At 30.7% G+C, this 13,010-nt stretch overlaps 1 protein-coding gene across 1 annotated transcript in view; it reads left to right on the top strand.

The window, feature by feature from the left end:
• LOC137637738 (uncharacterized) overlaps window positions 1-11,578 on the top strand; it is a 32,415-nt gene extending 20,837 nt beyond the window's left edge. Inside the window, exons 10-13 of the mRNA XM_068369883.1 lie at window positions 597-777; window positions 7,150-7,404; window positions 8,122-8,183; window positions 10,152-11,578. Of these exons, the coding sequence (XP_068225984.1) occupies window positions 597-777; window positions 7,150-7,404; window positions 8,122-8,183; window positions 10,152-10,202 (549 nt within the window). The 3' untranslated portion in view covers window positions 10,203-11,578. The remainder of the gene's footprint in view (window positions 1-596; window positions 778-7,149; window positions 7,405-8,121; window positions 8,184-10,151) is intronic.
• Window positions 11,579-13,010: the final 1,432 nt, after the last annotated feature.

Genomic DNA, 13,010 nt, shown 5'->3' on the forward strand with positions numbered 1-13,010 from the left:
AGCAAATCTGGAGTTGATATTGGTTCGAACAACGGCAAATCTTGAGATGACGGTGGTTCATGTAAAGGCAAATCTTCCTATAGCTATAGGTTCCCCAAAAAGACCGCATCCTTAGCCCACAAGGATGGTAAGGTTGTAGACACTACAATAAACTATTAAGCTTGATAGGGTCACGAACCCCAGTCCAACTTATTTGTTTATGAATACATACATATTTATATCTACACACACATATAATATATATATATATATATATATATATATATATATATATATATATATATATATATATATATATATATACTGTAGATATTAATCAAATCACCTTTTTTTCTCTCAAGTATCCATCTTATGGAAAATCCAAATATTATAATTTTCAAATAACAGCGACCAGTGTATTGGACCACCCCAACCTCCCAAATAATCTTTCCTATTTTGGAATGATTTTTCTCTTCGACTTCTCCTTGACGATATTGAATTTTACATATCCATGATAATCTTATTTAAAAAATAACTCGAAATTGAAAAAAAAAATGTAATGAAGATTCAGAGATTATATTTGATATTGAAACCAATTAAGTTCCTATCACCTTCAGGTATGGTCCGGAGACACCCTAGTGGCGAACGTGAGCGAAGGACGCCCCATATTCAGCGTGCGAGGTCTACCTCCGGACGCCCACCTACGCCTTGTCCTCTACACTGCCTCTTCCCATTCGCGCTCAACACCTCTGTATATGTATACTAAAACACAGCCGAGGAAGCATGTACACTTATCAGGTATGCTCCACTTTGCTTTTGTAGTTTATTTATTTCCTTATTTTATTTTCTCACTGGGCTCTTTTCCCCTGTTGGAGCCCTTGGGCTTACAGAATACTACGTTTCTAACTAGGGTTGTAGCTTAGCTAGTAGTAGTAGTAATAATAATAATAATAAAAATAATAATAATAATAATCCTTTCCTCAGAGGGCTATTTTTCCTTATTGGAGCCCTTGGGTTTAGAGCATAATGCTTTTCCAACTAGGGTTGTAGCTTAGCTAATAATAATAATAATAATAATAATAATAATCCTTCCTCACAGGGCTATTTTCCTCTGTTGGAACCCTTGAGCTTAGAGCATCCTGCTTTTTATAATAATAATAATAATAATAATAATAATCCTTTCCTCACGGGGCTATTTTTCCCTGTTGGAACCCTTGGCCTTATAGAATACTACTTTTCTAACTAGGGTTCTAGCTTAGCTAACAAGAACAATAATAATAATAATAACAATAATAATAATAATAATAATCCTTTCCTCACGGGGCTATTTTTCCCTGTTGGAACCCTTGGGCTTAAAGCATCCTGCTTTTCCAACTAGGGTTGTAGCTTAGCTAATAATAATAATGAAAATAATAATAAAAATAATAATAATAATAATAATAATAATAATGTACAGTTAGATACAGGAGTCCCTGGTACAGCTCACTCCAAAGAAGTGCCCCCAATCACACCTTGCTTTGCGGCAAGTAACCAAACAAATACTTCATTTCCTCATTGGGCTATTTTTTCCTGTTGGAATCCTTTGGTTTATAGTATCCTGCTTTAACAAATAGGGTTGTAGCCTAGCAATTAATAATAATAATAATAATAATAACAATAATAAATAATAATAATAATAATAATAGTGTAGGAAGATACGGCAGAGGCGGTGGGCAGGGCTAAACTGAGGACGTCACTGCGAAGTAGTCTAAGAGTATGGCTGGGTGCACTTCTTCAGAGTGATGTATACCAGGAATTTCTGTATCCAACTGTACCAGTCGCAAAATTAAAGTAACCATTTGCAAAAATGACACGAAGGTTTATTACAATCTAACACGATTTATTCAATTTCAATATCTATTATAGAAAATTGAAAAATGAAAAACATGATTACAGTAATCTGGCGTAGATGAAAAATTTGGTTTAGATAAATATGTAGTTTGTACCGATTCTGAATAAACTAATAAAGAATAATAACATTATTTGTCTGGCATAAGGCTTCCAAAGAGGAGTCTGGTTAAAATAAATATGTAGTTTGTACCTAATCTAAATAGATTAATAAAGAATAATAACATTATTAGTCTGGTATAAGGCTTCCAAAGAGGAGTCTGGTTAAAATAAATATGTAGTTTGTACCTATTCTAAATAAACTAATAAAGATTAATAACATTATTAGTCTGTCATGAGGCTTCCAAAGAGGAGTCTCGTTAAAATAAATATGTAGTTTGTACCTATTCTAAATAAATTAATAAAGAATAATGACATTATTAGTCTGGCATAAGGCTTCCAATGAGGAGTCTGGCTAAAATAAATATGTAGTTTGTACCTATTCTAAATAAATTAATAAAGAATAATAACATTATTAGTCTGGCATAAGGCTTCCAAAGAGGAGTCTGGTTAAAATAAATATGTAGTTTGTATCTATTCTAAATAAATTAATAAAGAATAATAACATTATTAGTCTGACAAAGAATTTAAGAATAGGAAATTGGTTGAAATAGATATATAGTTCGTACCTATCCTAAGTAAAAAAAAATAAAAATAATAATAATTATTAGCCTGGCATAAGGCTTCAAAAGACGAATTTTGTTTAAATAAATAGATATTTCGTACCTATTCTAAATAAATTGAATAAAAATAACATTATTAGTCTGGCATAAGGCTTCAGAAAAGGAATTTTAGTAAAATAAATTATTATTATTATTATTATTATTATTATTATTATTATTATTATTATTATTATTATTATTCACTGCTAAGCTACAAACCTAGTTGGAAAAGCAGGATGCTATAAGCCAAGGGGCTCCAACGGGGAAAATAGCCCAGTGATGAAAGGAAACAAGGAAAAATAGAATATTTTAAGAACAGTAACAACATTGAAATAATTATTTCCCATATAAACTATATATAATTCGAATCTATTCTAGAAAAAAAGTGAATATCATGAATAGTTTACCATAGAATTTAAGGAGATGAATTTGGTTAAAATAAACATGTGTTTGTACTTACCTTACCTTGTTGGAAGTCCAACAGGAGGGGGGGGGGTGTGAGTTTACCCATAAGCCTTCTTGAAACTGGAGAAACTATCACAAAATCTTCCTCTTGAGCATTCACTGTTCTGAAAATATCCTGACCATTATTTTCAAAACTAATTTACATTTCATTATCAATTTATATTGATTTCCAAGCAATTATATATCTTTAGCGGAGATATACTTCTTTATATTATATCTAATATAAATATCTATTCGAATTTGAATATATCTGAAGCTTAACAAGGAAACTTATATTTTGACCTCAATATCTCCATTAAAAACTAAATGAAATTGATAAGAAAACAAAATTATTTATCGATAATTTAATCTTCAAGTATTTCTTAGTCAGATAGGTTTGAATTTTCACATTGAAAATATTTGCCAATATTGATATATGCTAGCTATATATATATATATATATATATATATATATATATATATATATATATATATATATATATGTATATATATATATATATATATATATATATATGTATATATATATATATATATATATGTATATGTTTATATATATATATATATATATATATATATATATATATATATATATACATATATATGTATATATATATACATATATATGTATATGTATGTATATATATATATATATATATATATATATATATATATATATATATATATAATCTTGAAAGTTAATGACTTTGTACCTTTCACATCAAATAGCTACATATAATTGATCAATTGAGTTTACTTATAACCAAATATTTCAAGAATAAGACAGCTGGCATTATAATGGTTAGTCAAATGCATATCTTAATTAACCCTTTTACACCCATGCTATTTGGAACTTTCCAACCCTTAACCCCAAGGCATTTTTTTTCAAGCACATTTTGCAATACATGTTTTTTAAATTGCTCTAACAGCCTTAATTTTCGTCATAGAGAGGTCAGGTTAGTCTCAATCTTTTGGAAAATGCCTGAAGTTTCTCATAAAGTTATCAAAAATATGCAAAAAAATGTGAATAGCAGTTTTTGCATGGATGTACAAGTACGTCCATGTGGGTAAAGGGATGAGTTTTGTGAAACGTACCAGTACGTAATTTGGGGGTAAAAGCTTATGGTAAGATTTTACTTATGGTGAAAAATAATCATATAATTTTTTTCTAATTATCAAAAAAATTTTACGATAAATATTCAACTTTAAGCTTATGGTTTTACAGATAGCTACAACTAATTGGTGAGATTTTACTTCTGTTGAAAAATAATCATATACATTTTTTCTTTAATTATATAAAAAAATGGTCAGATTTTAATTATGGTGAAAAATAATATAAATTTTTTTTTATTATAAATAATTTTACTTATAAATATTCAACGTTAGAAACTCCGTATTACTAAAATAATTTCCATAAAATTCTAACCATGCATTGTCAAATGCATATATTAAAAAATATTACACGGCAAATAGCTACACACAATTGGTCAAAAGACTTTACTGCTTTTGAAAATTCATTACATATTTTTTTTATTCGCAAAAAAAAACTGTTATTCATATATATTCAACTTCATTATAAAAAAATAATCAGCAAAAGAAAAAAAAAAAAATTCAACTGAATTATGAATTTTTTTTTAATTAGCAGAAAAAATATCACTTATAAAAATTCAACTTCATTATAAACATTTTTTTAATTAGCAAAAAAAATAAAAATAAAATAAAAAAAGAATATTACTTATAAATTTTCAACTTCATTATAGACATTTTTTAATTAGCAAAAAAATATTATTTATAAAAATTCAACTTCATTATAAACATTTTTTTAATAAGCGAAAAAAAATATTACTCATAAAAATTCGATTTCATCATAAATCTTTTTTTTAATAAAAACAAAATATTACTCATAAAAACTAAACTTCATTATAAACATTTTTTAATAAGCAAAAAAAAAAAATATTACTCATAAAAACTAAACTTCATTATAAACTTTTACAATCAGCAAAAAAAAAAAAATAATTAGCAAAAAAAGTATTACTCATAAAATTTCAACTGTTATAATCATTTGTTAATTAGCCCAAAAAAAAAAATATTACTCATAAATTTTCAACTTCATTATAAACAGTTTCATATTAGAAAAAAAAACATCACTCATAAAAATTCAACTTCATTATAAACATTTTTTTAATCAGGAAAAAAAAATATTAATAAAAACTCAACTTCATTATAAACATTTTTAATCAGCCAAAAAAAATTATTAGCAAAAAAAAAAAAGAAAAAAAAAACTCAACTTCATTATAAACTTTTTAATCAGCAACAATAAAAAAGTATTTCTTATAAAAATTCAACTCCATTCTAATCATTTGTTCATTAGCAAAAAAAAAAAAAAAAAAAAAATTATTACTCATAAAAATTCATCTTCAGAAACCCTTAATGACTAAACTCCTTCCCACAATATTTTCTCCACCAGCATCCCCGTATATCAAATTCATTTGATGTCAATAAAGCTACAATAGATAGCAGCTCATTTATCCATGCAATTAATTCCCACCGGCGTAATGAGGCAAGAATTAACTCGTTCCCTTTGTAAGATCGTACTTCGCTTCATTACTTCCGCCAACGAAGTTGGAAGGATGTTATGTTTTACCCCTTGTTTGTCTGTGTTTGTATGTGAACACCTTCCTGGCACGCAATTTTAATCGTAATGAAACTTGCAGGGATTGACTGCTATGTATAAAGCTGGGAATGATTAAATTTTGGAAGGTCAAAGTCAAAGGTCAAGCAAATTGTCCAATTCACGTAATCTGCCATACGTTTGGGCATCGTTGTCACAGAGACTTCAAACTTGGTTGATATTTTGAGTGTGTGGAAATCCACGCCAATTATTACACGTTAAGGTCAAAGGTCAAGGTCAAGCAAAAGGTCGGGTAACAAGCTGCCCCGGCGAAGGTCCACGCTCTTGGTTCACATTTGTGTGCATGAAAATCCACGACAATTAATACATGTTAAGGTCAAAGGTCAAGGTTGAGCAAAAGGTCAAGAAATAGGCTGCCGCAGTGGAGGTCTACGCTCTTAGTTCACATTTGTGCGTATGCAAATCTACACCAATTAATAAATATTAAGGTCAAAGGTCAAGGTTGAGCAAAAGGTCGAGAAATAAGCTGCCATGGGGGAAGTCTGTGCTCTTGGTTCATATTTGTGCGTATGCAAATCCACGCCAATTAATACATGTTAAGGTCAAAGGTCAAGGCTGAGCAAAAGGTCGAGAAATAATCTGTCGTGGTGGAGATCCTCTTGGTTCATATTTGTGCATATGTAAATCCACGCCAATTAATACATGTTAAGGTCAAAGGTCAAGGTTGATCAAAAGGTCGAGAAATAAGCCGCCGCCGCGGAATTCTGCGCTCTACTCAGTGCCCCTCTAGTTTATCCATGCAATTAATCCCCTTCGACGTAATGATGCAAGACTTACTAGTTCCCTTCGCAACCTCGTACCTCGCTTCATTTGTGTTACGACTCTCCACGCGGAAGTTTAACTCATTTCTGACGGCACTCTTCATGAATATTCACCTCCATTTCGCTTCATTATCATAATTAAATTCTCCCTTCTGTTATTTGAAAAGAAATTGCCTTACTGTCTTGACTTACCCATATGGTAACTGTTTTACATATTCTCTTTCTTCTGTTGATTATATCGTTTTGTTTTTTCTTTGTCTTATTAATATTATTATCTTTCCCTTTGAAAGTGATCTCTTCTGTGGGTGTGTGTTTATGTATATACATATATATATATATATATATATATATATATATATATATATATATATATATATATATATATATATATATAATATATATATATATGATATAAATAATTTTTTCTTGAAACAATATATATATATATATATATATATATATATATATATATATATATATATATATATATATATATATATATATATATATAAACTATTCCTATGTCCCATCTCATCTAAAGAAAACTTTCATATATAGACAACAACTTCAAAACCATTTCCTTATTAGTGAACCATAAAAAAATATTCCTTTTAAACCTCAAAGATTTAAAAAAAAATTAACCCTTTACCATCCCTTCCCCCTGAAGCTGCTCCCCCGCTCCAGCCGCCGACGACGCATCCCGTAGCCGAAACCGGTTTGGGAATAGGGACCAATCTCCTGGAAGGAGTCGACTGGAGACTGGGCGGCATAATGGCCGGTGTTTTGATCATGGCGATGGCCTTGGTGGTGGGGATCGCCATGTGGGCGTGGGAGAGGTTTCCGCCCTTCTCCGGTCGCGTACAAGTGCCTCCTCGTCAGCTACAACACTACCCAGGGATTACCCTCGATACATTGGCTTCAGGTAAGTGAGTTAATCTAAGTCAAATCCATGTTTAAATGTTTAAAGGCCGTTCATGAATGGTAGAATCAAGGTACAGTGACATTGCCCTTTCAAGCAGTATAATACCCTAGAGACTGACTATATATACATATGATCAGACCCCAAGCCCCCTCTAAACCCCAGCTAGGATCAGGGAGGGCCAGGCAATGGCTGCTGGTGACTCAGCAGGTAAACCTATGGGCAATTAACGTTTCCAAGTTTTGTACAGAATGAATAAATGAAGATAAAATATAATTACTCCCCTGCACTAATAAATATGAACATTCATATTTTTCAACCCAGGGCATGAATTGGCATGTACTACAGTAGTAGTAGTAGTAGTAGTAGTAGTAGTAGTAGTAGTAGTAGTAGTAGTACTGTAGTAATAGTAGTAGTAAAGGTGTCTGGTTTCAGATCTATTTTCATTACAATAAATGCTCACCAAAACATAAACTGGGCAAGCCCAACACCCAACTGTGGTACCCAACCAAAGCAGTAGCCTCCCCCCAGTAGACAAGCTTAAACTCACAGTCCCGGGCTATGATCAATCTGCTGCCATATTAATACTAGGCAAACACATTAAGACTCAACTAGCCAGGAGGATGATAGTAGTAGTAGTAGTAGTAGTAGTAGTAGTAGTAGTACTAGTACTAGTAGTAGTAGTAGTAGTAGTAAATGACTTTTCTGCTCTTGTTTCAGAGGGTTCCCTCAGTGACGAAACTAGCATCGTAGCAGGAAGCACACAAGTCGAATCTGCTCAGGTGAGAGATGAATCTCTTCCTCGTTATCCAAACTAAACCTAAATTCCCCTTCTCAAAAGACCTTTGCACCCCTGAAACAGCCTTAAGAGCTGGTCTTGCATCCATTCACAATACACCTGCTAAAAATGTCTACTTGACATAGATATAATCTAAAGCTGAACCTTCACTAACGTCGAACACCGGTCTGTTTTACTAACACGCACTCATTGAACCTTCACCAATGTCAGATATTTGGGCTGTTTATACTAACACACACTCCTTCAACATTCACCAGTGTTGGATATCTGGGCTGTTTATACTAACACACACTCTTTCAACATTCACCAATGCCAGATATCTGGGCTGTTTATACTAACACACACTCTTTCAACATTCACCAATGCCAGATATCTGGGCTGTTTATACTAACACACTCATTCAACCTTCATCAGTGCCAGATATCTGGTCTGTTTATACTAACACACACTCATCCAACCTTCACCAATGTCAGATATCTTGGCTATTTATACTAACATGCACTCATTCAACCTTCACCAATGCCAGATATCTGGGCTGTTTATACTAACACACTCATTCAATTTTCACCAATACCAGATACCAGGGCTGTTTTTACTAACACGCACTCTTTCAGCCTTCACCAATGTCAGATATCTTGGCTGTTTATACTAACACACTCTTTCAATTTTCACCAATACCAGATACCAGGGCTGTTTTTACTAACACGCACTCTTTCAACCTTCACCAATGTCAGATATCTGGTCTGTTTTTACTAACATGGTCTACTATCACTAACTTCAAATATCTGGTTTGAATTTACTAACATGGTCAACTTTCACTAACGTCAACTATCTGGTCTGTTTTTACTAACACACTTTCAACCTTCACCAATGACAGATATCTGTGCTAATTTTGCTAACACAGTCTTTCAAAATTCACCAATGTCAGATATCTGTGCTGGTTTTATTAACACACTTTTCCCACCTTCACTAATGTCAGCTATTTGAGCTGTTTTTGCTAACACTCTTTCAACCTTCAGTACCATCAAATATCTGTGCTGGTTTTACTAATAGACTCTTTCAACCCTCACCAACGTCAAATATCTGGGCTGTTTTTACCAACAACACTCTTTCAACCCTCACCAACGTCAAATATCTGGGCTGATTTTACTAACACACTCTCTCAACCCTCACCAACGTCAAATATCTGGCCTGATTTTATTAAAACGTACTCTTTCAACCTTCACCAACATCAAATATCTGGGCTGTTTTTACTAACACACTCTTTCAACCCTCACCAACGTCAAATACCTGTCTGTTTTTACTAACACACTCTTACAACCCTCACCATCATCAAATATCTGGCCTGATTTTAATAACACACTCTCTCAACCTTCACCAATGTTAAATATATGGGCTGATTTTACTAACACACTCTCTCAACCCTTACCAACGTCAAATATCTTATCTGTTTTTACTAACGCACTCTCTCAACCTTCACCAATGTTAAATATATAGGCTCTTTTTACTGACATGCACTCTTTCAACCCTCACCATCAAATATCTCGTCTGTTTTTACTAACACACTCTCTCAACCCTCACCAACGTCAGATATCTGGTCTGTTTATACTAGCATGGTCAACTTTCACTAAAGTAAAATATCTGATCTGATTTCACTAAAACGTACTCTATCAACTTTCACACACGTCAAATACCTGTCTGTCTTACTAACACACTCTTTCAACCCTCACCAACGTCATATATCTGATCTGATTTTACTAAAACGTACTCTTTTAACTTTCACCTACATCAAATATCTGATCTGTTTTTACTAACACACTCTTTCAACCCTCACTAACGTCAAATATCTGGACTGATTTTACTGAAACGTACTCTTTCACCTTTCACACACGTCAAATACCTGTCTGTCTTACTAACACACGCTCTTTCGTATCCTCCTCTCCTCGATCAGGTTAACGTAAGCTTCGAAGAACACCCGGGAGTCCTCCCCTACGGCAATTAGAGTCAAGACCTCCAACGGTAAAAAGCGGAGAAGAAGAAGAACGTGATGTGTATTTCAAAAGAGACAAAAAATCCCCCGCAGACATATCTGAGTTATTTCCAGAAACACCAGCTTTGTTGATCTCATTTCTTTGGTTTACTTTTTCTTCCATTTCTTTTGCTTTGTCGTCTTTCTCGAAATTGGTAGGTATGTAGAGACCTTCTCTTCGGCAAAATATATTCTTGTAGTTGTGACCTCTATCAAAGATAAACAACCTATATGTGATATGTTATGAAGATAGTTGAATTTAGTTATCATTTGATTTTTATGGCTTTAATTTAGTTGTTATATATTGTAACGATAATGCAGAAGTGAACATATGAACAATCTAATCTCCATGGCTTTTATTCATTTATATGGAGAAATGAACAATCTATGTCTTTTATTTAGTTATATATTGTAACGATGATGAACATATGAACAATCTAATCTCTATGGCTTTTATTTAGATATATGTTGTAACGATAATGAACACATGAACAATTTAATTTCTATTGCTTTTATTTAGTTATATATTGTAACTATAATGAACATATGAAGAATCTAATCTCTATTGCTTTTATTTAGTTATATATTGTAACGATCATGAACATATGAACAATCTAATGTCTATTGCTTTTATTTAGTTATATATTGTAACGATAATGCAGAAATTAACAAATGAACAATCTAATCTCTATGTCTTTTATTTAGTTATATATTGTAACGATAATGCAGAAATTAACAAATGAACAATCTAACCTCTATGTCTTTTATTTAGTTATATATTGTAACGAAAATGCAGATATGAACAAATGAACAATCTAATCTCTATTGCTTTTATTTAGTTATATATTGTAACGATAATGAACATATGAACAATCTGATCTCTATGGCTTTTATTTAGTTATATATTGTAACGATAATGAACATATGAACAATCTAATCTCTATGGTTTTTATTTATTTATATATTGTAACGATAATCAACATATGAACAATCTAATCTCTATGGCTTTTATTTAGTTATATATTGTAACGATAATGCAGAAATGAACAAATGAACAATCTAATCTCTATTGCTTTTATTTAGTTATACATTGTAACGAAAATGCAGATATGAACATCTGAACAATCTCATCTATGTGGCTTTTATTTAGTTATATATTGTAACGATAATGCAGAAATGAACATATGAACCATCTAATCTCTATTGCTTTTATTTAGTTATATATTGTAACGAAAATGCAGAAACAGACAATCTATTTCTTGTGAAATATTTTGAAGATAAATTTAGTATAATTACGTTGTTTTCATTTGAATTTTACTGTTATAATTAAGTTATATATTGTAATGAGAATCCAGAAATTATGCAATATTTCTATTTTTCAATATATTCACTTTGCGAACAAATGTCGATTCAAGTTCCCAATTCAATTCACAACAGACACAAAAAGTTTTTTTTTTTTTTTATAAAATTAACCATATGCAAACAAATGTTGACTCAAGTTCCCTATTCAATTTACAATAGAAACCAAAAATTTAGTTTTTCTTTTATTAAACTACCCATATGCCAACAAATTTCGACTCGAAGTTCCCTATTCAATTTACAATAGAAACCAAAAATTTAGGGTTTTTTTTTTTATTAAATTACCCATATGCAAACAAATGTTGACTCAAGTTCCCTATTCAATTTACAATCGAAACCAAAAATTTAGTTATTTTTTTTTTTATTAAATTAAACATATGCGAACTAATTTCGACTCAAGTTCCCTATTCAATTTACAATAGAAACCAAAAATTTAATTTTTTTTCTTATATATAAATTACCCATATGCGAACAAATTTCGACTCAAGTTCCCTATTCAATTTACAATAGAAACCAAAAATTTAGTTTTTTTTATAAAATTAACCATATGCAAACAAATGTTGACTCAAGTTCCCTATTCAATTTACAATAGAAACCAAAAATTTAGTTTTTTTTTTTTATTAAATTACCCATATGCGAATATATTTCGACTCAAGTTCCCTATTCAATTTACAATAGAAACCAAAAATTTAGTTTTTTTTTTTTTATTAAATTACCCATATGCGAATATATTTCGACTCAAGTTCCCTATTCAATTTACAATAGAAACCAAAAATTTAGTTTTTTTTATAAAATTAACCATATGCAAACAAATGTTGACTCAAGTTCCCTATTCAATTTACAATAGAAACCAAAAATTTAGTTTTTTTTTATAAAATTAACCATATGCAAACAAATGTTGACTCAAGTTCCCTATTCAATTTACAATAGAAACCAAAAATTTAGTTTTTTTTTTTTTATTAAATTACCCATATGCGAATATATTTCGACTCAAGTTCCCTATTCAATTTACAATAGAAACCAAAAATTTAGTTTTTTTTATAAAATTAACCATATGCAAACAAATGTTGACTCAAGTTCCCTATTAAATTTACAATAGAAACCAAAAATTTAGTCTTTTTTTTTATTAAATTACCCATATGCAAACAAATTTCGACTCAAGTTCCCTATTCAATTTAAAGTAAAAACAAATTTTTTTTATTTTTTATTAGATTAACCATATGCGAATAAATGTCAACTCAAGTCCCCTATTGAATTTACAGTAGAAACCAAAAATTTAGTTTTTTCTTATTAAATTAGCCACATACTAACAAATGTCGACTCAAGTCCCTATTCAATTTACAGTGAAAACCAAATATTTATTTTTCCAATTAAATTAGACATGCGAACAATTGTCGAATCGAATTTCCAAAAATCAAAAAA

The sequence above is a fragment of the Palaemon carinicauda genome, chromosome 3 (genome assembly GCF_036898095.1).
Source record: "Palaemon carinicauda isolate YSFRI2023 chromosome 3, ASM3689809v2, whole genome shotgun sequence".
In the NCBI taxonomy this organism is placed as follows: domain Eukaryota; kingdom Metazoa; phylum Arthropoda; class Malacostraca; order Decapoda; family Palaemonidae; genus Palaemon; species Palaemon carinicauda.